Source organism: Macaca thibetana, chromosome 8 (genome assembly GCF_024542745.1).
Source record: "Macaca thibetana thibetana isolate TM-01 chromosome 8, ASM2454274v1, whole genome shotgun sequence".
NCBI lineage: Eukaryota > Metazoa > Chordata > Mammalia > Primates > Cercopithecidae > Macaca > Macaca thibetana.
In genome coordinates, this window is record NC_065585.1 from 127,549,621 (window position 1) to 127,577,494 (window position 27,874).

Below are 27,874 nucleotides of genomic sequence, written 5' to 3' on the forward strand. Positions count from 1 at the left end.
ATAATTTTTACTCTTTAAGTGCCTCAAGTCTCATGCTACTAATTATATACATTATATTATATATATGTATTTTTTTAAGTTGGTAAATTAGGATCCAAAAATCTTCTCTAAGAAATACATAATGACACGTGTTCAAAATAAAGCACAGATGAAGATAATGTAAACTAGATAAATCAAAAATACATATAAACACTAAAATTATATATAATTGTACCATAAAAAATGAACTGAGATGAAAAAGGTTTTCTCTCATTCCCTGAGAATAAAATCACAGAGAGAAGATTCCAGCTAAGCTTTAGGAGGTGAAGAATAGAAATAAGAAGAACTAGATCTTTTATGTGTATCTTTTATGGGCAAAGTGCGTAATGAACAGGCAACTCTACAATGGAAAGCATTATTTTTTTATTTCCTAGAAGAATAAACTTTAGCTCAGAAAGATTTAAAGACTTGTCCCAAGTCACATACCCAGTAAGTGGCAGAGCAAAATAACTCAACACAAGGGTTTCTAAATTATTACTATTATTCTCTCAAAGTCTATGATTGTTAAACTACATCCCCTGAGCTCTAGGATGAAAAGGTTGAAGGTTCTCAATTTTGCTGGAGGGAATCAAAAACATTAACAAAGATTTTGACTTAGAGACAGAGAGCACTAGGATCAGTTCTACATTTGTGTCAAGACAATAATTAACAAGATCTGATTGTATCTGATGGCTGTTGGAAGAAAAATCACTAAGCAGGAACAGCACCAAACTTATGAGATGAAATATCTTTTTGATACTAAAGAAAGATCTGCAGACCCCTTTAAAAATCAACAGTGGGTGAAGTAGCAACCCCTTGGCAAAGACCAAGATCTAGCAGTGTTTCCACATCCATTTGAATCCCTGACCCTCGTATAAAATATTTGTACCACACCCCTGTATAAATGGATGAGATTTCTCCAAACTAAAGGTGATTATCCTAGAGATGAGAATGCTCCAAGGATCTTCCCACCTTCTCCATGACTAAGAATCTCAACACTCCCAGAAATTCCTTGGCAGCCCAGTTTTGGGGGATGGTACACTCTAAAGAAATGAAAACCATAAATTGTAATGTGAATAGAAGAATGGGATGTGGGAGCTGATGGAAGGCACTGGACTTCCTGGGGGTGTGAGTAAGACCAGTCAAAGGAAGAGGAGAAAAGGACGATGAATAAGTACAAAACAAGCTCCTTATTCTTCAGATTTGCTTGATTTACGAAAATGGGGCATTTAGGGCCTTGTAAAAATTTGAAATATCACAATACTGGGTTCAGAATGGAGCTTCCTAAGTAATAACTATTATTATTATTAATGTCAATGCTATTATACATTTCAATATCTGTCAGTTCTTATACATTTATGTTTTAATTAGCTTGTGACGATCTGTCTGCAGTTAAAGCAAACATTGTGAATTGCCCTGATTAAAAACAAATATTTTTTTTTTCTTTTCTCAAGGAAATTCTGGACCAAAAGGCCAGAAAGGGGAAAAGGGGAGTGGAAACACACTAAGTAAGTATATAGTATTTTGTTTTCTGTGTGAATTCTTGTAATAAGTAAGTCTATGATACTAGAGATCTGGGTTTGAGGCAAATGTTGGGAACTTCAGCACAGATCCAGAGAGACTGTATGGAAGCCAAACATAATTTTCTACAAATAAGCATGCTAATTGGGGTAAAACAAATACATTCTATTATACAACTCTTTCAATCTCATTATCCGTTTGTCTTTTGTTTTTCTGATGAACACTATTTTCTAAATATTCCACATAGAAAATTGTTCAATTTTCAAGTCAATTTCTATCCACTGAGGGAAAATCAAGCTTCTGAGTAGAAACAATTACAACCTCCTTCCTTACTAAATGAACCCTTAAATATAAGAATTTGAACAGTTTAAGAACCCTGAAAATTTAACACTCTGATGGCTGGGGCTTTTTGTTTTGTTTATTTTACTAAAAACTTGAAATGTGGTATTCCATGTTCTAAACCTTTAAACCTGCAACAGAATAGATTTCACAAGAATATTTGTCAATCTAATGCTGACCTCATGTTACAATATAAACAATCTGCTAATTGGACCTTAAAAACTGAGTATTAGATGAGATGTCTTCTATTTGCCATGCTGTAAGTCAATTGTTGTGTCTAGGCTCAATGTATACTGATATGATGAAAGGATTATGAAGAGGAATGTGGAACACCCACTTAACTTCTCAGAATCAAAAAGCTCCCTGTTATGTATTCCCAGTAGGAACTACCTGTGATGGGTGTGTGTCTATGTGTCCATGGGATAGCTGATACAAACAGGGTGATCATAGTTAATCATCAGGGGTCTGTTTTAGACAGATAATGGCAAATCCTTTTATGTACCAAAATCTAGCAGTTTTTAGTCGTAATCATTATCTAGAAATATACACTACCAATCTCTCTGTCTTACAAAACCTAATTATTTTAACCTAGTACTGTGTAGGTATGCCATATTTAGGCAAAGTAGGGTGTGGTGGTGAATACCAGCCATTAGAATAGTCATTAGTGTAATCATGATGCTTTCAAAGTACAACAGAGTATTGTGTTTTTTCTGAGTACTTTAGTGTTACTTAATGAGTATTATTGTTATTATTATATTAAAACAAAGAAACATTAGTCTGTCTTCTCCATTGTATCCATTTGTTCTTTAAAGTGGTCACTTTTGCCTGCTGTATACTTTTTTCGTTTGGTGTTTTTTGTTTGTTTGTTTGTTTGTTTGTTTTGAGATGGAGTCTCACTCTGTCACCAGGCTGGAGTGCAGTGGCACCATCTTGGCTCACTGCAACCTCCACCTCCTGGGTTCAAATGATTCTTCTCCTGCCTCAGCCTCCTGAGTAGCTGGGACTATAGGTGCACACCACCAGGCCCAGCTAATTTTTGTTGTTTAGTAGAGACAGAGTTTCACCATATTGGCCAGGCTAGCCTCAATCTCCTGACCTTGTGATCTGCCCACCTCGGCCTCCCACAGTGCTGGGATTACAGGCATGAGCCACTGTGCCCGGCCCACCTGCTGTATATGTTTTACTCTACTTACTTCTTTCTTTCTCCTTTTCACTCCATTTACTTTCAGCTAAGCTCCTCCTGAAAAGTTCTCCTTCTTATCCTTATGTTTATCTTTATCTCTGCCTTTATTTTATCTTTTCTTTTTCTTTATCTCCTTTTCCTGAGGCTTTCTCTGAGCTTCTTAACATTGACTCTAGTTAAGCTTTGCAAATAAGAAGCAATTTTTTAATTTTTAGTCTGCAAATAGCACCCCACTGTCTTCCATCACCTAAGGTTATCAAATGCTTTGAACATTTTCTTCAGATATGTTCAGAAATGTTTTCAGTTACAGATATTTTAATGGCTATTTTGGAGTTTATGTACATACTTTCTTTGAGGAAGCAGTAAGAGTGATGCTTGTATACAGCCTCTGAATTCTCCACCAGGTCCTCCCTCCTCATATAGAGTATATAACAACTGCATAATGCTTAAAAAAGAATGATACACATAAACATCTAATGTGGTATATTCTGCTTTTTGCTGATGTTAATATGTCAGTCATCTGTCTATATTAAATATGGCTCTATCTCTTTTCTCTCAATGGCTACACGTTATTCTATTACTCAGCTATACCGTAATTACCATAATATAGCCATTCACCCCTCTCGTCCTGAACACTAAATGATTTTTGTTTGCTTTGGTCAGACTTTAATAAGCAATGCTATATTCAACACTCCAACATATAATCTTGTGGGAATACTTTTTAATAGGGAATTTACTAGAAGTAGAATCAATGGTTCAAAGGTTATATTCATTTTACCATTTGATGAATTCTTGTAAATGGCTGCTAAAAGCTTGTACCAACTTATTCTGTATGAAAGTGTCTGATTCCCCACATCTTTAGTTACTTCTGGTAGGTGAAAATATATATTGAGTTTTTTAATATGCATTTTTAAAATTTTTTCAGGCTTTCTTTAAATATGATTAAAAATACTAATTAATTTCCTCTTTCATACATGTGTCAGGACCAGTACAACTCACTGATCACATGAGGGCGGGGCCCTTTTAAGATCAGGTGGGTTGGGCGGGACATCCTCTGCTACCATCTCATTAAAAGGCCCTTCGCCTCTGGACAAGTCATCTGCACAACTGACTTCCAAGATCCTTTTGTGACTCCTCCAAATGACCTTGGTTCCTGTGTTGTACCTGACTTCCACGTGGCCTCCTCTCCTGCTCCCTGGTGCTGTTTGGGTCTCTGCTCCCACGCTCATACCTCTACTTACTCCAGTTACGCCACCATCACTCCTCTCCCCTATCACCCCCAACCTAGACACCTCTAATGCATGGACTGGAGGGCTGCTCTAACCAGTCCTCAGTTCTCTGTCACCCGTTCACCTTGAGTCTTGAACCCAATTTAGTTTATTGAGTTCTAGGAGAACTGCTGTGTTCTCACCCTAACGTGGAAGAGTGATGTTTCAGTCAAGCAAAATGATTCCTACCATATCATGTAACACTTATGTGAGGCTCTGTCCTAAATATCTCAATTACCAATATGTGGTTTGGTAGTATTTCTCATCATTCTTTGCTCATGTGCAATGAGACTACAACTAGGATGTGAATTTTAAGTATCCTATCTAAAACTCATACAATGATAGGAAAAATCCATTGGTTTTTCATTTGATTTTTACTGCGGACTCAGCTCAATCTTAAATGAATGCTGGTCTTTTTCCAACGCATTTTTGATCCAAGTAAAGCCTGTGAGTCAAGGGCTTTTTTTTTTTTTTTCTTTTTCTTTTTTTAAGAGACAGAGTCTCGCTCTGTTTCACAGTCTGGACTACACCCATTCACCTAGAGTCTAGAACCCAATTTAATTTATTGGGTTCTAGGAGAACTGTCACAGGTACTGATAATATGCAAGTTCTTTCTATTCAAACATTATTCTCAACCAGAGATAGGGATGTCAGAAGAAAATCCATTCATTCACTCATTAATTCATTAATTCACATGTCCATTGTGTACCTCCATGAGCTGGACATAACCTAATAAGGGAGATGCTGTCTCTGGTTTTACAGAGCTAATTGTCCCTGAGAGATGTAGACAAATGAACAAGCAATTACAATACATGTAAGCTATACTGGGGGAAGAATAGGGCTGGATAGGTATGCAGAGGAGATAAAGAGTTTTTAATTCCTTAGAATATTTTTTTAAAAATTGATTCTGGGCCAGGCGTGGTGGCTCAAGCCTGTAATCCCAGCACTTTGGGAGGCCGAGACGGGCGGATCACGAGGTCAGGAGATGGAGACCATCCTGGCTAACACGGCGAAACCCCGTCTCTACTGAAAAATACAAAAAATTAGCCGGGTGCGGTGGCGGGCGCCTGTAGTCCCAGCTACTCGGGAGGCTGAGGCAGGAGAATGGCATGAACCCGGGAGGCGAAGCTTGCAGTGAGCTGAGATCCGGCCACTGCACTACAGCCTGGGCGACAGAGCGAGACTCCGTCTCAAAAAAAAAAAAAAATTGATTCTGAGTTTACCTTCTCATCTTCCTATTTTCCAAATTACAGTGTGTGTATGTGTATATATACATATATATGTATATTTTATATATATGTATATTTTATATATATAAAAGTTTTGAAGTGAAGTCGAACTTGGGCGATTTATCCAACCCATTTAAACCAAAAATAAAACTTATATTACCTGGTCATTTCAAACAAAAACATTTTGATCATGAAAAAGAATACCAATATTCTCTTGTTGTAAAAAGCTCTTATGGGATTCCATGTTATATTTTTGGTTTCTCTCTAGTGATCAACAGACCACATTTTCACAACTCTTCTTTCCTTTAAGACCCAAGATTCATACAATTCAGATTCTAGTAGAACTCCAGATAGTATGCCTATGGGTATCTCAGCATTTTGATTTCCACATTTGTGTAATGAACATGTTAACACCTACCTCACAGGGTTGTTGTGAGGATCAAGTAAGATACTGTGTGTGTGAAGATGCTCTATGAAATCATAAAGTGCTTTAAAGATGTAAGGTATGCTTCGCAGTGATCTCTCTGAACTGGAATAGCTTTTCCTCGCTGGTATAATGCAGACATTTTTAATTTGTAATCAGAGTAGGAGAGAAAGCAAAATGAAAATGCAAGAAGCTGAATAAATGTCATGGCAAAAAGAGAGATGCTAGAGAAAAAGAGAAGATTTTATATTAGACAGAGCAACACAAGTGTGACCAGATCGCAAATCAATGAGTTTGTCTGAGTTGAGCAGAAGAACATTAGTTATAAATAAGCGACTAAACAGGGTACACGCCAGAGGCCAGAAGCTGTCACCAGAGGTCAGAACAAAATGTCAGGCTAATAAAACAAGAGTCCAGGCTCTGAAGGACAAAGCATGGGCCCAAGACACTGCTGGTGAGAAAATTCCGAGAAAGGTTGAAACAAGTTAGAGCTGTCAATGGTACTCTGGTTTCATGCCTACATGACATTAAAATCTCCAGAAGTAAAAGGGAGAGAAGAATTAGCCGCTTGTTCAGATACTCCCAAATATTAGCAGGCTAGCAACATTGAATAGCCAGTTTACACAAACATCTAGAGATAAGTTGTATCTCTTTTTCCTTGGTTTAATTTGATGAGACCTCCTGTCCCATTCTGCACTGGAAGTCAGGTAGGGTATGAGCAGGTTTCTTCAGCAGGCCTTGGTCCACATCAGGCACAGGATGGCCTCAGTCCCAGAGATGCTGGGAGACCATTCCAAGGATTCAGTTAAAAAGTCATCTGATATCCTAGACTAAATACAGATTTTTCAGTGTGAAAATTTTTCCCAAACTTTTCAAATTAGGGAAGAAAGGCTTCTCTTCTCTCTGTAGACAAAAAATGGATGCTGGATGCCCTGTTCAAATTATTGGCACAAATGGCACAAATTTTATCAACTTTAAAAATGTATAATGAAGAGAAAAGAAGCCTGCAATAAGCTCTAATGCTAGTCATAGTGAATTGTCTGCTGTGTTCTCACCTTAACTTGGAAGAGTGATGTTTTAGTCAAGCAAAATGATTCCTACCATAAAACATAACACTTGTGTGAGGCTCTGTCCTAAGTATCTCAATTACCAGTATGTGGTTTGGTAGTATTTCTCATCATTCTTTGCTCATGTGCAATGAGACTACAACTAGGATGTGAATTTTGAGTATCCTATCTAAAACTCAAACAATGATAGGACAAAATCCATTGGTTTTTCATTTGATTTTTACTGAGGACTCAGCTCAATCTTAAATGAACACTAGTCTTTTTACAAAGCATTTTTGATCAAAGTAAAGCCTGTGAGGCAAGGGCTTTTTTTTTTTTTTTTTTTTTTTTTTTTTTTCTTTATCTTTTTTTTAAGAGACAGAGTCTTGTTCTGTTGCACAGGCTGGACTACAGTGGCACCTCCATAGCTCACTGCAGCTTTGAGCTCCTGGGCTTAAATGATCCTCCCACCTCTGCCTCCTGAGTAGCTAGGACTTCAGGCACACACCACTATGCTTGGCTATTTAAAAAAGAGAAAAAAAAGAGAGGGGATCTCACTATATTGCCAAGACTGATCTCAAACTATTGGCCTCAAGTAATCCCAAAATCTTGAAATTACAGGTGTGAGCCACCATACCTAACTCAAGAGGGTTTTTGGTGCATTATACATTAATCCTCAGAAGAGCATTTGGGTGAAGAACTATTATCCCAATTTCTAGAATTATAAGCTGAGGCTTACTGCTAATTAGTGGAAGAACAGAAACTCAAAGCCAGGTCTTTAAATCTCCAAAGTCCTTATGACTCCATTCACTATTCCCACGCTAGTGTTATGTATTTTTATATATAAATATCACAGATATGTCATGTGGAGAGTGTGCAAAGAGAAAGATACAAAGAGATAGGTAGAGAGAGAGAAAGGCAGAAAAGGAAGAAATTTGTAATGAGCGGTTTGGTTTTCTAGAATGGGCCTAGTAATTTGAAGTGCTAAAGAGATGAAAATTCTTACAGCAGATCAAATTCCAAATAAGCATTCTCAATTATTCTTTGTTTATGTTTCCACCTTCATAACTACTCCAGCTATTGCCTGTAGTCTTCCTCCTAAGGATATTACTCAGAAACATAGTCTTCCCGGAACGCTCACAAAGCTTCCATTATCACTAATGAGAGCTACTTATGTGCGCCTGGGGAAGCGCTACCTGTTAATATTCTATCTTTATTTTGGTAACGGGCTCAGCCTTAACATTTTTCACTATTATTTGGCCGCTGCAATGTCTCTCTTTTCTATTGTGTCTCTTTTTTAACTCCATAATGTACTTTGTTAGTAGCATTAGTTATGAGTTAGCAGAACTGAGTGTACCTGAGTAGGGATGGTTCCAGGTTTCTTAGGTAAATGCTGCTCATCCTTGACAGTTACATGGTGTTTCCGTGGATTCACAAATTAGCGTTGGCTCACACCTGTAATCCCAGTACTTTGGGAGGCCAAGGTGGGCAGATCACAAGGTCAAGAGATTGAGACCATCCTGGCCAACATGGTGAAGCCCTGTCTCTGCTAAAAATACAAAAATTAGCTGGGTGTGGTGGTGCAAGCTTGTAGTCCCAAATACTTGGGAGGCTGAGGCAGGAGAATCGCTTGAACCTGGGAGGCAGAGGTTGTAGGGACCCGAGATCATACCACTGTACTCCAGCCTGGAGACAGAGCAACACTCCTTCTCAAAAGAAAAAAAAATGCAGCATTCCATTAACAATAGATGTGTTCCTTAATAGAGTGTATAGCTAATACAGGCATACTGTGGACATATTGTGGGTTTAGTTCCAGACCATGGAAAAAAAAAAAAAAAAAAGCAATTATCACAATGAAACATGCCAGACAATTTTTTTGGTTTCCCAGTGCATACAATAGTTATATTTACACTACACTAGAGTCTATTAAGTGTGGCATAGCATTATGTCTTTAAAATAATGTACATTCTTTAATTTTAAAATACTTTGTTGCTAAAAAATGCTGACAATCATTTGAACCTTCCGGAAGTCATAATCTTTTTCTGGTAGAGGCTCTTGCCTCAGTGTTGATGGATGCTGCCTGATCAGCGTGATGGTTGCTGAAGATTGGGGTGACTGTGGCAATTTCTTAAGATAACAGTGAAATATGCCACATTGATTGAGTCTTCTGTTCATGAGAAATTTCTCTGCTGCATGCAATGGATGCTATTTGATAGCACTTACCCACTTTAGAACTTCTTTCAAAATTAAAATCAGTCCTCTGATACTCTACTGCTGCTTTAGCAACTAAATTTATATAATATTCTAAATCCTTTGTTGTCATCTCAACAGTGTTCACCGCATCTTCCCCTCAGGAGTAGGTTTTATCTCAAGAAACCACTTTCTGTGCTCATCCATAAGAAGCAATCCCTAATCGGTTCAAGTTTTATCGATTGCAGCAATTCAGCCATATCCTCAGTCTCCACTTCTAATTCTAGTTCTCTGCTTCTCTTATTATTTACACCACATTTCTAGTGACTTTCTCCATTAAAGTCTTGAACCCCTCACAGTCATTCATGAGGGTTGGAATCAACTTCTTCCAAATTCCAGTTAACCTCAATACTTTGACCTTCTCCCATGAATTATAAATTCTTTTAATGCCATATAGGATTGTGAAACCTTTCCGAAAAGTTTTCAATTTACTTTGCTCAGATACATCAGAGGAATCACTCTGTATGGCAGTTATAGCCTTATAAGATGTATTTCTTAAATAATAAGACTTGAAAGTAAAAATTAATCCTTGATCTATGGGCTACACAGTGAATACTGTGTTAGCAGGCATGAAAACACCACCAGTCTTTTAGTCCATCTCCATCAGAGCTCTTGGGTGAGCAGGTGCACTGTCAATGAGCAGTAATATTTTAAAAGGATTTTTTTTTTCTGAGCAATAAGTCTCAACAGTGAGATTAAAATATTCACGCTGTCAACAGACGTGCTGTCACCCAGGCCTCATTGTCCTATTTCTAGAGCAAAGGGAGAGGACATTTAGCTTACCTCTTAAGGGCCCTAAACTTTTCAAAGTAGTAAATGAGCATTTCCTTCAACTTAAAGTCACCAGCTGCATTAGCTCCTAACAAGGGAATTAGCCTATACTTTAAAGCTTTGAAGTCAAGCATGAACTTCTCCTCTGTAAGTATGAAAGTTATAGATGGCATCTTTTTCAACACAAGCTGTTTCATCTACATTGAAAATCTGTTGTTTAGTGTAGTCACCTTCACCAGTTTTCCGAACTAGATCTTCTGGACAATTTTCTGAAGCTTCTATATCCACATTTGCTAATTCACTTTGTACTTTTATGTTACAGAGATGACTTCTTTACTTAAACCTTATGAACCAACCTTTGCTAGCTTCCAACATTTCTCCTGAAGTTTCCTTACCTTTCTCAGCCTCCACAGAGTTGAAGAGAGGTAGAGCCTTGCTCTGGACTTGGATTTGTCTTAAGTGAATGTCATGGTTGTTTTGATCATATATGAAGGCCACTAACTAACTAAAACTTTATATCGGCAATAAGGTGGTTTGTTTTCTTATTATTTTTGTGTTCACTGGCGTAGCACTTTTAATTGCTTTCAAGAACTTTTTCTCATATTTACAACTTAGATATCTTTCATCCTTTCAGCCTATCTTGACTTTCAACATGCCTTTCTCGCTAAGCTTAATCGTATATAGCTTTTGGTTTAAATGAGAGATATGCAACTCTTCCTTTCACTGGAACATTTAGAGGCCATTGTTAGGTTACTATTTGTCTACTTTCAATATTGTTGTGTCTCAGGGAATAGGGATGCCTGAGGAGAGGAAGAGAGACAGAAGGGGGAACAGCCAGTTGGTGCAGCCGTCAGAATACCCACAACATATATCGACTAAGTTTGCCATCTTTTATGGGCATGGTTTGTGGTTCCCCAAACTAATCACAATAGTAATCTCCAAAATCACTGATTGCCATAACAAATTCAAGGGGTCTTCAAAAGAATCATGGAAAATATGTACAATGAAAACACTACACTTGGGTTTCAAAAATTTTGCACTAAAACAAGCTAGCTTATTATAACGTGTCTGAATAGAATCTAATTTGATGCACAAAGAACAATAAGGTATCTGTTTTAAAAAAGCCCCTATCAGAGCCACATAAATATTGCTAAAATGGAACCAAGAACACACATAAAATTTGTGATGAAACTTGTTTGGAAGAATGATGAAATCACTGATACTTTATGAAAAGTTTATAGGCACAGTGTCCCAAAGGAATTAGCAGTTTAGAAAAAAACAGAACTCAATTTTACGAAGGGATAAGAAAATGTTGAAGATGAAGCCTGCAGTAGCTGACTAGCCACATCAGTTTGTAAGGAAAAAAAAAATTCATCTTGTTTGTGCCTTAATTGAAAAGAACTGAGACAGCAGAACAAGAGCCAACACCTCAGACATCCTAACTGGTTTGACTTGCACAACTGTGACTTAGAAATGAAGGTTGAGTAAAGTTTTTTCTAGATGGGTGCCAAAACTGTTGTGTCCAGATCAGCTGTAGACAAGAGCAGAGCTTTCAATAGAAATTTTAAATAAGTGGGGTCACGATCCTGAGGCATTTATTTGAAGAATTACAGGAGAAGGTAAAACATGGATTTACCAGTATAATCCTGAAGACAATGCATAATCAAAGCAATGGCTACCAAGAGGTGGAAGTGTTACAGTCAAAGCAAAAGTGGACCAGTCATGAACAAAGGTTCTCACAACAGGTTTTGAGGATGCTCAAGTGATTTTTCTTGTTGACTTCTTGGAGGGCCAAACAATGATAACCTAGGCTTACTATGAGAGTATTTTGAGAAAGTTGTCCGAAGTTTTAACAGCAAACTCACAGGAAAGCTTCTCCAGAGAGTCTCCATCATGACAGTGTTCTTGCTCATTGCTCTCATCAAACTAGGACAATTTTGGGGAGAGTTTCAATGGAAAATCATCTTACAATCTTCATTTGGCTGCTTCTGACATCTTTTTGCTTCCCACTCTCAAAATATTTTTAAAGGACACCAATTTTTCTTCTTTTAATAATGAGAAGATGACAGCATTGATATAGTTAAATTCCTAAGATCCTCAGGTCTTTAGGGATGAACTAAATGGCTAGTATCATCACCTATAAAAGTGTCTTGAACTTGATGGAGCTTATGTTGAGAAATAAAGTTTATATTTTGTGTTTTTTACTTTTTAATTGCATTTTTCAACAAACTTTGTTTTAATCTCCCCATATTTTACTAATAATGAAAAAGTTTGCAAATCAATAAATGTGATTCACCACATAGAACTAAAAACAAAAACTACATGATGATCTCAATAGATACAGCAAACACTTCTGATAAAATTCAACACCTCTTCATGTTAGAAACTCTCAATACACTAGGTATTGAAGGAACATATCTCAAAATAATAAGAGCCATCTATGAAAAACCCACGGGCGACATCATATTAAATGGGCAAAAGCTGGAAACATTCCCCTTGAAAACCAACACAAGATAATGATGCCGTCTCCACTACTCCTGTTCAGCATGGTATTGGAAGTCCTGGCCAGAGCAATCAGGCAAGATAAAGAAATATAGTGCATCTACTTGGGGAGGCTGCGGTGGGAAGATCACCTAGGGTGAGGAGTTCCAGACCAGCCTGGCCAAATGGCAAAACCCTGTCTTTACTAAAAATACGAAAATTAGCCGGTGTAGTGGTGGGTGCCTGTAGTCCCAGCTACCTGAGGGGCTGAGGCAGGAGAATCACTTGAACCTGGGAGGCAGGGGTTGCAGTGAGTCAAGATCATGCCACTGCACTCCAGCCTGGGTGACGGAGTGAGACTCCGTAACAAAAAAACAAACAAAAGGCTGGGCGCGGTGGCTCACGCCTGTAATCCCAGCACTTTGGGAGGCCGAGACGGGCGGATCACGAGGTCAGGAGATTCAGACCATCCTGGCTAACACAGTGAAACCCCGTCTCTACTAAAAATTACAAAAAACTAGCCGGGCGCGGTGGTGGGCACCTGTAGTCCCAGCTACTCGGGAGGCTGAGGCAGGAGAATGGTGTGAACCCAGGAGGGCAGAGCTTGCAGTGAGCTGAGATCTGGCCACTGCACTCCAGCCTGGGCGACAGAGCGAGACTCCGTCTCAAAAAAGAAAAAAAAAAACAAACCAAAAAAAACAACAAAACAACAACAACAAAAAAAAACAATGAAAATAAAAGAAATATACGGCATCCAAATAGGAAGAGAAAAAGTCAGACTCTGTTTGCAGACAACGTGATTCTATATCCCCATAGTCTTGACCCAAAAGCTCTTTCAGCTGATAAACAACTTCAACAAAGTTTCAGGATATAAAATCAGCGTACGAAAATCACTAGCATTTCTGTATACCAATAACAGTCAAGCTGAGAGCCAAATCAGGAATGTAATCCCATTCACAATTGCCACAAAAAGAATAAAATTCCTAGGAATACAGCTAAAAAGGGAAGTGAAGGACTTCTACAAGGAGAACTACAAACCACTGCTCAAAGAAATCCTAGATGACACAAACAAATAGAAAAACATTCCATACTCATGGATAGGAAGAATCAGTATCATTAAAATGGCCACACTGCCCAAAGCAATGTATACATTCAATGCTATTCCTCTTAAACTACCAATGACATTCTTCACATAATTAGAAAAAAAAAACTATTTTAAACTGTATATGGAACCAAACAAGAGCCAAATAGCCAAGCCAATTTTAGGAAAAAGAACAAAGCTGGAGATATCATGGTACCTGACTTTGAACTATACTACAAGGGTACAGAACAAAAACAGCATGATACTAGTACAAAAACAGACACATACACCAACAGAACAGAATAGAGAACCCAGAAACGTTGCCAACCACCTACAAACATCTGATCTTTCACAAAGCCAATAAAAACAAGCAATAGGAAAAAGGACTCCCTTTTTAATAAATGGTGCTGGGATCCCTGATTAGCCATATGCAGAAGATTGAAACTGAACTCGTTCCTTACACAATATACAAAAATCAACTCAAGATAGATTAAAGACTTTAAAGCCTAAAACTATAAAAACTCTGGAAGATAACCTACAAAATACCGTTCTGAGCATAGGACCTGGTAAAGATTTCATGATGAAGATGCCAAAAGCAATTGCATCAAAAATAAAATTTGACAAATGGGTCCTAATTAGACAGCTTCTGCGCCCCCCCCCCCCAAAAAAAACTATCAACAGAGTAAACAGATACATAGAATGGGAGGAAATATTTGCAAACTATGTATGAAAAAATGTCAAATATCCAAAATCTATACGGAACTTAAATTAACAAGCAAAAAAAAAAAAAAAAAAAGCAAACATGATAAAAAATGGACAAAGGACAAGAACAGACAATTTTCAAAGGAAGACATACACATGGCCAACAAGCATATGCAAAAATGTTCAACATTACTAATCATTAGAGAAATGCAAACCAAAAGCACAATGAGATACCATCTCATACCGGTCAGAATGGCTGTTTATTAAAAAGTCAAAAAATTACAGATGCTGTGCTGACAAGTCTGTGGAGAAAAGAGAATGCTTATCGTCTGCTCATGGAAATATAAATTAGTTCAGTCATTATGGAAAAGCACTTTGGTGATGTTTCAAAGAACTTAAAACAGAATTACCATTTGACCCAGCAATCCCATTACTGAGTATATACCTGAAGAATATAAATCGTTCTACCATAAAAACACATACTCGCATATGTTCATCACAGCACTATTCACAAGAGCGAAGACATGGAATCAACCTAAATGCCCATCATTCGTAGACTGGATAAAGAAAATGTGGTACATATACACCGTGGAATACCATGTAGCCATACAAAAAATGAGTTACGTTCTTTGAAGGAATATGGATGGAGCTGGAGGCCATTATCCTTTGCAAACACACAGAGAAGCAGAAAACCAAATACCTCATGTTCTCACCTACAAGTGGGGACTAAACTTTGAGTAGATACTGACACAAAGAAGGGAACAACAGACAGTGGGGTCTACTTGAGGGTGGAGGGTGGGAGGAGGGTGAGGACTGAGAAGCTATCAGCTGCTGTGCTTATTACCTCGATGACAAAATAATCTGTGTACACCAAATTGCCATGACACGCAATTGACCTGTATAACCAACCTGCACAGGTATGCCTGAACCTAATATAAAAGTTTAAAAAAAGAAATACATCAATTTGTCACCATGTTAATATACTTAAGGATAAAAAACAGTGATCATCTAGGTGCAGAAAAAAAAGCATTTGAAACAAAGGGAAAAGTTGGAAATACTGTGAGAATTTGCAAAATGTGACATAGAGACACAAAGTGAGCACAGGCTGTTGGAAAAATGAGACTGACAGATTTGCAGGACACAGAATTGCCACAAACTTTCAATGTGTAAAACATGCAGTATCTGCGAAGTGCAATAAAGTGAAGACCGATAAAACCGGATATGCCTGTATGTTTTGTCGTTTGAAATAGGATTTAAATCAATGATGGATCCAGCAGTTAGCACTTGTCCTGCTTAGTCCCTATCCCGACTAACTCTCACAGCCTCACTCTCACCAGAACCAATTCGAAGGAAAAACATCAGCCCTGTTTTTCACAGCAACAGAAGTGGAAATTCATGCAATTATGTGCAGGAATGCAGATGAAGCAGAGACCCTACACACCACTTCCCTTTCCTCTATAACCTGGGTGCCAAGTGGCTTTCCTGCCCTTTGAAGACATGACTCCGGGATTCCTATTGTGTAGTACAAATTTAGCCTGATACTCACACAAGATTATTTATGTTGCTCAAATTAAAGCATTTTCCTTGTACAGGCTCACAGCCTATTATTTGCCCCCCTCAGCCTAGTGTCTCTGGAAATGTGCTGCCCTCAAAATGTAAATCTATTTTAGGGGGTTTTGGGGGATAGTCTCTTTCTGTTTCCCAGACTGGAGTGCAGTGGCATGATCTTGGCTCACTGCAATCTCCGCCTCCTGGGCTCAAGTGATCCTCCCGCCTCAGTCTTCCAAGTAGCTGGAACTACAGGCACACATCACCACTCTCAGCTATTTTCTTTAAATTTTTGTAGGGAACAGGGTTTTGCTGTCTTGACCAGTCTGGTCTCTAACTGCTAAACTCAAATGATCTACCTGTCTTGACCTCCCAAAGTGCTGGGGTTACAGACGTGAACCACGGCACCCAACCTGAGGTGAATCTTAAGACCAAATTTCTTAGAACGACTCGGTTGGCTTGCATTACCTGGAGTCTCCAAGAAATCCCGCCATTACGGCTTAGCCTACAGACTCGTAATCCTTTCCTGGATGCTGTAGTTATTTTCATGTTCTACTTCTTACTCACATCCTGCTTAATCCATGCCAAAGTAAAATATTTGACCCTCAGGTATTGTAAGGACCTATATAAAGGAATTCTAATGTGAATTATTTAGCAAAATGACCCATTTCCTAATGATGTTTTGTATAATTCTGCATTTTTATTTCCTAGAAAGCCCAAAAGACAAGTAAACCTCTTTGCATACAAATATTCAGTTTCTGTGTACAATATTTTCCCAAAAACTTCATGATTTACAACAAAATTTATTTGTCCCCTATAAAATGATTATCTGTTCTATTATAAAATATCTTCCACCTCAAACTCTTTCCTGTTACATTCTCACTTAATCCTGTTATCCAGTACATTACCTGCACCTAGAAATACTATTTCTGCATCAAAAGGATATGTACTTTATCAATCACAGAGTGTAAGCTAATGAACTATTATTATTATTATTCATGTATTAAAACATCTAATAGGCCCTTTGTAAATACTTGTGTCATTTTTAAATAAAAATCTAAGCCTTTAAAGTAGGTGTTCTAGGGACAAAGTGATTTTCAGAAAAGGGGTTTTCAATGTGTTCAAATCACAACATAGCAAGTATGGCAGCTTAACTCCACCTATAAATTAAAGAAGAAGCTTGTATTTTTAAGTTTATATGCCCTGAAGTATGCTAGTTTCTCCTTTGCAAATAAAAACACACAACGTAAGTGAAAAAAGAAAACGTATTAGTCTGCTTGGGCTGTCAGAACAGAATACCGCAGATAACATAGCTTAAATTATAGACATTTATTTCCTCACAGTTCTGGACATTAAAAGCCCATGATCAAGCCTGCGGCAGGATTGGTTTCCCTGAGGCTTCTCTTTGGCTTGCAGATGGCCACCTCCTCATTGTGACTTCGTGAGGCAGTTTCTGTGTGAGCACTGAGCTTCTAGTGTCTTCATCTCTTCCTATAGGGCACCAGTCCTACCAAGTTAGGATTCTGCCCTTGTGACCTAATTTAACCTGAATTACCTCCATACAGCCTCTCTCTTTAAATACAGTCACGTTGGGGTTTAGGACTTCAACATGCAAATATTGGAGTGACACAATTCAGTACATAATAGGAAGGCATCAAGAACTGATCCTGTGTCTGTGGGCAGGATCTCTGCAGCACACGGCTGGAACTGTTTCAGAATGAATTCAGTTTTCTTTGTCTATCTTTCTGTAACTTTGTTCTTAAAGAGGGCCTAGATCTCACCATAAATAAATTTGATGCATTCTGATGTTTTTATAGTTATGAGAACAATTTTACTTTTCTTTATAGCTAGTATTGTGTATTTACATTCTAGTGATGTTCTTTTACATTGTGTCTCATGAAATAATAAAAATTACTAGAATAATGCAGTTTAAATAGACAATAAACAATGGCGATGGGATCAATGACAAACAGGGTGACCTGGGCAATCACTTCTAATATTCTTTGACAAATAATCACCATCGAAGTATTTGTATGAACTGTTAAGTAGAAAGTAAGAGAAACATCCTGAATCACAAAATAGAGTCTGTTGGTTTACATAATTAAGAATTACAATTCCAACAGATGGCTTCAGGCATAGCAGGATCCAGGTGTTCAAAGTAAATCATTTGGACTCAGTCTTGCTCTTGCTCTTTCTCTCTTTCTTGTTAGATATGTTATATTTGTTGTAAAGTCAGCTCTTGCTGTGTGGCATTATCTTAACATCTAGCCATGACTGAGAAAGAATGCTGCATTTTTTCCTTCAAAATAACTTTTTCCATCTCTACTTTTGATCCTGAGCTTTCCCCTTGACAAGCTATTGTGTGTAGAGATAAGATGTACTCATTGCCTAACCCGAAGAGATAAATACCAAATGGTGGATAAGGCAAGATTTCCTTTAAGAATCTCAGAATGCAGGGTCCACTAAAAAGTGGATCAAACTCACTAACTTGTTCAATCATATTTAGAAATAGTCTTGCTGATTGCTTATTCGGCAGTGATGTGTTAGTTTAATTATTCCATAATGCGAATGATTTGTAGCTCTCTAAGTGATCCTATGTATTCTAGTATTGTTCTACAAGTTGGGCTTAGGATATGGTGAACATCAGAATGACCGTGAGGTTTTTATTATATAAAGTTGCCTGGATATGACATACAGATACTCTGATTTCAGGGAGTTTGTGCTGTGGCCTCGATACATGTGATTCCCAAAAGTTCTCCTTGGGATTCTGAAGCACAAACTAGTTGAGAAACTGTTATTTAATATATGATATGTTTGTCCTCGCATCACCTATTTCCCATCTTTAGGCCAGAAATCTGAATTTCTAAGAAATAATAGTATCACTAATACCTATAATACGTAGAATGAACCAGACACTCTGAAAAGCACTTTCTATACCTCCTTTACTTAATCCCCACAAGGAATCTGTCACTCTGATGTCTTCCCCTTGAGGATTTAGAACCATTAAGTAAACTGCAAAATTACACCTATGGCCAGGTGCAGTGGTTTATGTCTGTAATCGCAGTACTTTGGGAGGCCAAAGTAAGCAAATCACTTGAGCTCAGGAGTTGGAGACCAGCCTAGGCTACATGGTGAAATCCCGTGTCTTCAAAAAATACAAAAATATCTCCTCTTAACTCTGTCCCAGGACCTCCAAAATACTTCTCTCTCTGACTTTAGGAGTAACACAATCTGTTATGTTATTTTTCTAGAGAAATTTTCTAAAGAAATTTAACTCAGTTTCTGCAGGTATCTGATACTTGGATTGTACATTTCATTGCTAAGTATCTCAGTAAGGTAATTATCTTAAATAAAGGATCAGTTATTTTCTTAAAGGAATTTTGCCATGTTGTGAGAACTTCCAGGTCCAACTGCAACCAGATATTTTTAAATTTCTGTGTTACATTTGCATCTCAAATATCATAACTTCCATTGTTATGGAATTTAACCTAATCCATAATAGACTCTATTTTGTGATTCATAACCTAATCCATAGGTTAGGATTTAACCTAAATCCTAATTCCAATAAACGATACAAAAAAGAAATCATGACTATGAGTAAAAAATAGGATAATAACTGTTATGCTCCTCAAAAGTCATTTCTAACTTCAGTTATTTCTTTCCAATGAGTAGTGGTAATTGACACATGCAAAGAAGACCTTACATATTCCCTGACTTTTCAAGTTTAAATGTTGTCTTTCCAACAGTGATTAATAGATTCGTGGTATCTTTTCTCTAACTTTTAAGGGTTGACTTGTATATGGAACACTTTAAATAATTTGTTCAGGGTTCTGCTATGGCTCTGTCAACATTGCTGTGAAAGTGTTGTTTTCTTCTTTAAATAAAATATATTTCAAAAATAAAGAAAAGAAATAGCACTTATCATAAATAGCTAATACATAGTCATGTGTACACCACTTGGACCTTTGAAATGTTCACATTTACCGTCTTGACTACAAGTATTTGTTTTTTAAGAAATATAATTTCGGCTGGGTGCAGGGGCTCCTACCTGTAATGGCATCACCTTGGGGGGCCAAGGCAGGAGGATCACTTGAGCTTAGGAGTTTGAGACTAGTCTGTGCAACATAGTAAGACCCCTTCTCTACAAAAAATGTTTAAATTAGTTGGATGTGGTGGCATACGCCTGTAATCCCAGCTACTTGGGAGGCTGAGGCAGGAGGATCACTTGAGCCCAGGAGTTTGAGGCCGCAGTGAGCTATCATTGCACCATAACACTTCAATCTGGGAGGCACAGGGACACCTTGTCTCTAAAGAAAAATTTTTAAAAATGTTTAAGAGAAATATAATGTTATGAACAGAGTTGAAGTCCTAGTATGTCTACCTGTCTTCCTTTCCAGGGTAAACCTTCATCCTGGAGTTTGTTTCCTTCCATTCATGCTTTTGTGCATTTGCTATATATGTATGTACTATTCTTATGTCCCGGTTCTTTCCTAAAGAAAGGATTGGAACTTCTCTGAAACTAGATAACTCACTGTCATAGAAATGTAAATAACTGGGACATAAGAATGGTGAGATTGCCTTTAAAAAGTTAAACTATAGAATGAACATTCAATGAATCAGCAGAGATATGTCACATCATTTAACCTGACTGAATGTATTAACATATATAAAGAAAAATGTGTTAACCAAAGATCACTGGCCAGTCCCAGAAGCAAAATCTCACTGCTAGGTCTCATTGTAAATTAATAAATTAATTAAACTAAGAGTTCACTGCCTGTGATTTGGCTTCCCATGCAGATTGCCCAAGGGGAGAAAATGGCCTTGTCAAGCAGATTCAAATATTCCAGTTTTTGAGGCAATTACATTTCTCATTGTAAATTGAATTGACATTTAGTCCCAAGATTCTGTTTAACATTAGTCTGCCTCTAAGAGATAGATCTGCTCACTGAGCTGACAAAATCAGATTTTCCAATGTCTCAGGCTTCTCTGATCAGAGCCTCCCACCAAACCCTCGTATTTGCAGAGGCTCTCGGTAGCCAGCCATATGCATTTTTTCCATAAAAACACTTATGTTTATGCCAGTTAAATCAGTCTTTCCTTCATGATTTTTCTGTTTCTACACATAGAAACTATATTCTATTCCCTCTAAAGACTTATGAAATATTAAATTCTGTTTCTTCTATGATTTGATATTTTAAGCATTTGCCAATTTAATCTCACTGGGTAATGCAATTCATGTATCAAGAGAAGCTCACCATTCATTCGTTTACTCATTCATGCCATAACTCTTCATCAAGTGACTACTAAGTGACAACTTGCATTTTGTCAGATGCTGAAAACATGACCATAAGGGGTTTCTTTCAGTCTAATGGGGAAAACAAACAAGTTTCCTGTGGTTTGGTACAGCATCTGTAATAGTGCTATAAAGTAACCAATCCAAATTTGGAGATTGAGAGTGTAGAAATGAGAGGGGAAGTGGGAAGGGAAGAAGGAACATTCCAGACAGGAACCAAAGCCCCAGGAATAAAGGAGAATGAGACTTACTTGAAAAATGTGAGTAGTTATATAACTAAAGTAAAAAGACAAAGCAATGCAGGTAAGGAGAATTTCTCAAGGGTTAGATTGGAAAGGTGAACAGAGATTAATCATGACCTTATTTATTCCACAAGTCACTTGGCAAGAGTATTCTCATGAAGTCCTCTATCATTCTAGTCTACTATGTTTGTAATTCTATCAGGGATTCCCAAACTTGTTCTATAAAGAAACAGCAAATATTTGCATAAAAGCAGCAAGATTATTAAAATATCTTTTATGGAATGGACTTAATATATTTTGTCTGCTCAAAACTGTTTCAACATGGAAATGCCTCCCCATTCTCACTCTGGGAATGCCATGTTCATGCAAGTGACACTGCCTGTTTGTCCAGTCCACAGATGGGCATTTGGCCCAAACTAGGCCATTGAAGAACTTCCCTGGATATTTTAGAATCTATCACTAAGAAATAGGCTGTAAAATATCAAGTTAGGTGAGTGTTGGAACTGTCAGTCTGCCACTGAGAAAGAGACAGTAACTGTCATCGAGAAAGAAACTGTAAAACATAAACTTAGGAGCTGTTAACAGACATGTTCTATCAAGTGAACAGGAGAGCAAAGATATCTAGCTTGCCACAACAAAAAGAAGAAGTAAGCAACCTACAGAAAGAAGCCTGGGTACAAGTTGGAGCCTCCTAAGCGGATTCGGATCTTGGGTCGGCTATTCCAGATTCCTAACTATAATCTTATCCTTGGGTTCTATGAAACATCCAATGATCCTTAAAATACAGTATTATTTTGGTTTTGATGTAAGTTACTTTAGTTTCTGTTTCTGTTTTTTCACCAGTTAAGAAGTAATAATACACGGATTCGTTGTTTAGGCACATAGTCAATGCTTATCTGTGTTTATTTGATTTGGATCTAGAAAATGTCTACACAAATAAAGTTAAGAGGGAACAGCTATCCAGAAACACACACACACACACACACACACACACACACACACACACACACACACGTGTGTCTTCTGAAATCTTTATATACAAGAAAAAAATACCCAAATGGAAAAAAAAAGCCCTATCTGACTAAATAGATTAGCTTGATGCCAAAGAAACCATAGACATGTTTTACATATCTATGACAATGAGTTAGCTAGTTTCAGAGAAGTTTCGATCCTTCAGTCTTACAGAGAAAATGCTATGATCAAGGTTCATGACAAAACAAACTTTTCTACATCACCAAAACAGAGCAGTTGAATGGCAGGTGAAGCCAACTCTCAAATGAGTCTACTGACATATTCAGACACTCTTCTTCTGTATTACTTCAGAGATGGTCAAGGATCAGCAATGTGTGGTCACCTATTAATAGTTGATTTATAATTGAACAATATTTCAGGTGACAGATATGGATCAGCATACCCAAACATATTTGGCCCTGAAGAATTTGAATACACGTACCTACCCCGCCTCAGGATCCTTTGAGCATAGGGAATTTGGTAGAAATTTACAGTCAGCCATTCTCTTTGCAATAAATGAGATCAAAGGATTGTATCAGCAGCACCATCTGTTTCTGATATAATATGTCTCCTCTTCTAAATATATACTGCAATCATCTAGGTTAGTGGTTCTCAAAGTGTGGTCCCTGGACCAACAGCGTTAGCTATTGGGAGCTTGTTCTGCTACATATTATTGTTTGAGAACCACTGCTCCGGGACAAGCATGGCTCATCATGACATTTTGGAAGGAATAAGAGGTAAACAATGGACAGTGAGAATGCTTACATACACTTGTTTGGACAACAGGACAATGATGCTTATATAATCAAATGTTCGAATATGCCTGAAATTTCATAGCATGCATTCATGATAAATATATTATGTTTAGATGTATTTGACTTGTATAAAAATAAACATTTGGATATCACACTAGTTAATAAAACATGACTCTAATATGTAAAGACTTCTCACAATCCATTCTTGGATTTTTCTTTCTCATTTTCTTTAGGCAATTACAGGAAATGATCGGGCCACTCAGGAATTTTACTAGTAAATGAAAGCTGAGATACCATAAAAACAAATTATTTTCATTTTTAAAAACGTTTTTAACTTATGCTTATTAAGTGAAGAAGGGCTTATCCACTCAGGCATGCTTACACTAATTCAGTATTTAGCACTGAATTATATTTTGGAAGAATCAAGAGAATAAATATAAGTATATATATATAGTAACATGCCACGTTTTATGTTTCTGCATGGCTCAGGTCACTCAGTTTCATTACAGGAAATTGTCAGTAATCTAATAATTTTAAATGTTATTAAATTACTGTTAACACAGTAATAAGCATAAGTTAAAAACATTTGTTGGAATGATAATCCAATAACTTTAAATGTTATTAGATTACCATTCTAACAAAATGAATTCAAATTGGAGAAAAAAAAGTTACTGAATATTTCTTCAATTTATTAAGCTCCAAAAAGCCATACCCTAAAACTCTGTTTTCATATTAGAGAGATATTTTTGTTGTAAACATTACATCTTGCTTTTTTATAATATAACATTCCTCAAACTTATATTTGAAAAGATATGTTTTGTTTAAATAGACTTACATTAATTTGTTTTATGATTATTAGAAAATATTGTTATTTTTATCTGGTATTAACTAAATTTTAAAAAACATTTTTTGTCTCTGCCTTTCATTCTGTTCTTTAACCAAATAATTTTCTAAACAAATACTTAGCAGAATAATACAGGCTGTTTAAAAGAATTTTCATACACCAAGTGAATTGCTCTTGTAATATTTGTTGTACTATTTTATTTAATCTGTCCCTAGGTCAAAGTGCATATATATTGGTTTTTAAAAATAGAAAAGAGCCATTTCATATTTATATAAATCTTTCTGTAGGAGGATCAAGAGTTTACAAAAGTTTATTGTACACATGGTCATTTTGATTAAACGCTATAGAACAAAATTACTTTCATAATTGTAAACAAAGTTTATTTCTTTGTTTTTACTATTTGAATCATTTCTCAAAATACACAAAATTGTCTGATTTTTCATCTCGTTAATATTTTTTTCTGTAAAAGAAAAACACAAAGACTTTGGTACAGAATCCAGGAACCTCACTACAAGGAAAGTCTTTGCTATTTCTAAATGAATGTTGTCACTATAGTTCCCTTGTTTCCCTTGGTAAAAGATATGAAGTTTGGTCACCTATTTTTGTGTTTGTGATATTCTAAAATATCTGCTCCCCGACCTCCTATACCATTGAAAATCTCTGCATTATATGTTCATAAGTTTGTATGTTTTCATGTCAAGAAAATAATGAACCATTTAGTTATAATTTTTCAATGGTATGAAAGATCTATATGACAGTAAACTTGTATCTGTTAAAATTGAAAGTCGTTGGAATATAATGTTTGAAGTGTCCTCATATGTATATAACTTACATGTAAGACAGATTGGATTTTGCTCTTCAACTGTTAAAACTGCAATATTTGCAGTTAAACTCTTTACCAATAGGTGGTGCTAGAAAGTTTAATATTTATTGCAATAGTTTAACTTACTGGAAAAATGTGCTAAAATGTTTTTCTGTGTGTTGTAAAAAGGTGCTATAAAGCAGTGTGTACATAATAAGTCCTTGCTTGTCTGAATTTTTTTTTTTAACAGCCTCATTTAAGAAAGTTCGACTGGTCGGTGGGAGCGGCCCTCACGAGGGGAGAGTGGAGATACTCCACAGCGGCCAGTGGGGTACAATTTGTGACGATCGCTGGGAAGTGCGTGTTGGACAGGTCATCTGTAGGAGTTTGGGATACCCAGGTGTTCAAGCCGTGCACAAGGCAGCTCATTTTGGACAAGGTAATTGAAAGAAAATCTTGTGGGGTTTGTTGTCGTTGTTGTTGCTGCTGTTTGAGATGCAGTCTCATTCTGTCGCCCAGGCTGCAGTGCAGTGGCGCGATCTCGGCTCACTGCAACCTCTGCCTCCGGGGTTCAAGCGATTCTCCTCCCTCAACGTCCCTAGTAGCTGGGACTACAGGTGCCCGCCACCACGCCCGGCTCATTTTTTGTATTTTTAGTAGAGACGGGGTTTCACCACGTTCGCCAGGATGGTCTCGATCTCCTGACCTCGTAATCTGCTTGCCTCGGCCACCTACAGTGCGGGATTACAGGCGTGAGCCACCGATGCTTGGTCAGAAAGTTTTGTTTTTAAAAAAATGAAATGCAGGCATTTTCTAATGACACAGAACAAAGTAGTGACAGGAACATAGTCTAGGCTGGGTACAGTGGCTCACACTTATAGTCCCAGCACTTTGGGAGGCTGAAGCGGGAAGATCACTAGAATAAATGAGTTCAAGACCAGCGTGGACAGCATAGTAAGATGCTATCGCTACCAATTAAAAAAAAAAAAAAAAAAAAAGAAAAGAAAAAAGCCAGGCATGATAGCATGCACCTGCAGTCCTAACTACTACAGAGGCTGAGGTGGGAGGGTCGCTTGGGCTCAAGAGTTCCAGGTTACACGAGCTATGGTCATGGTGCTGCACTGCAGCCTGGGTCACAGAGCAAGGCCTGTCTCTGAAAAACAAATTTTTACAGAAAACTAGAAAAAGGTAAGATGAACTTCTCAAATGCCTAGAAGATATTACCAAGTGATAGTATACTATGATTTATTGAGTAATGACTATGTGCCAGGCATTGTGTTAAATACCTGCATAGTAATAATAATAGGTCAGAATTACATCCTTTACTATTTTACCTAAAATGATTTTCATATTAGGCCAGGCATGGTGGCTCATACCTGTAATCCCAGCACTTTGGGGTGCTGAAGTGGGTGGATCACTTGAGGTCAGGAATTTGAGACCAGCCTGGCCAGCATGGTGAAACCCCATCTCTACTAAAAATACAAAAATTAGCCAGGCATGGTGGTGCACACCTGTAATCCCAGCTACTCGGGAGGCTGAGGCAGGAGAATCGCTTGAACCCAGGAGGTGGAGGTTGCAGTGAGCCAAGCTGTACTCCACCATGGGTGACAGAGTGATATTCTGTCTCAAAAAATATATATTATTATTATCATATTAGGTTTAAGAGATGGATTTAAGCAGAAGGCTCAGGTTCTAGAGTCTTCAGATCCTAGAAGGACAATTTAATTTTATGAAGAGAGGAGATGTCAGAAAACAGAGTGGTAATGTGCAGAACTTCTGTAGCCAGGTTCAGCCCCTGGCCCCAGTTTGTAACTTGCACCCTAAAGGTTTACATAGAAGAAACAAAGGAAATAAACAGCTTCAAATAGATCTCTGGAGTTTCCGAATTTTCCATCCCTGTCCCATATTTAGAACATTTTTCCCAGGTTGAAAAGTGTGGGTTTGAAATCATTCTTGCACCTATAAAATTTATCTCCAAAAGTAAAACAGTAAGATATTTTCAAGGTCAACAGCTAGATATTTGCTTTTGTTTTGTTTTTCTTTTTTGTTGTTTTAGAGAAGAGGAAAAAGAAAAAAAAAATCCTCAACTCTTCATCCCTAGAGAATTGAATGATGCCCTCAGTTATTTAACAAGACTGAGCTCCTAATTTGAGTTTCCACATTGGTCTTTTGTTTTGTTTTTGTTTTTGTTTTTTTGGTTTTGTAGACAGGTCTCCCTCTATCACCTAGGCTGGAGTGCAGGGCGCAGTCTCGGCTCACTGCAACCTCTGCCTCCTGGGTTCAAGTGATTCTCCCTCCTCAGGCCCCTGAGAAGCTGTGACTGCCGGCATGCACCACCATGCCTGGCTAGTTTTTATATTTTTGGTGGCTACGGGGTTTCATCATGTTGCCCAGGCTGGTCTCAAACTTCTTGGCTCAAACTATCTACCCACCTTGGCTTCCCAAAGTGCTGGGATTACAGTTGTGAGCCACCACACCCAGCCCACGTTTCCAAATTGTTTTGTGGGAACAGAATCCATTTCTATGATAACTAACATTCACAGAATGAAAGACCATTTATTTTAAATACATAATCACATAAAACATTTCAAGTGACTATTACCATCTATGAAGGGGACACCCAGAGTTCTAACAGAGGACATAACGATTATTATCCATGTTCTTAGTCACCTGGTAAATGACTGAAGATTCTTCAGCTTTAGAAATAAAAGCATGTGGATGTTTTGGATTCTCAAGATGTGCTTTTGTTGACAAATGAAGTATAAAAATTGCCAGTTATTTAGATAATATAATAAATGCAGACAAGCTCAGTATAAAAAAAGAAAAGTACCCTAAAATACCACTAGTCTGGATGAATTATTTTGATGCTTACATTATGCAGGATTTGACAACTCTGCCTTTAGCATTGTTTCTTTAAGACAGTGGTTCCCAACCTTTTTGGCACCATGAACCAGATTTATGGAAGACAATTTTTCTCTGGACCAGGGATGGGAGAAAGTTTGGGGATGATTCAAGCACATGACATTTATTGTGCACATTATTTCTGTGATTATTATACTGTAATAT

General features: G+C 37.4%; 1 protein-coding gene across 2 annotated transcripts in view; it reads left to right on the plus strand.

Annotated features, from left to right (window-relative positions):
• The window catches only part of MSR1 (macrophage scavenger receptor 1), an 85,455-nt gene that overhangs the window by 48,183 nt on the left and 9,398 nt on the right, over positions 1-27,874 (plus strand). The window contains exons 8-9 of one of the 2 annotated variants that reach the window (XM_050800258.1): positions 1,473-1,526; positions 25,059-25,247. In XM_050800258.1, coding sequence (XP_050656215.1) covers positions 1,473-1,526; positions 25,059-25,247 — 243 coding nt within the window. Of the gene's footprint in view, positions 1-1,472; positions 1,527-4,044; positions 6,061-25,058; positions 25,248-27,874 lie in introns of those variants that run through there. The other variant, XM_050800259.1, reaches the window with a different exon arrangement.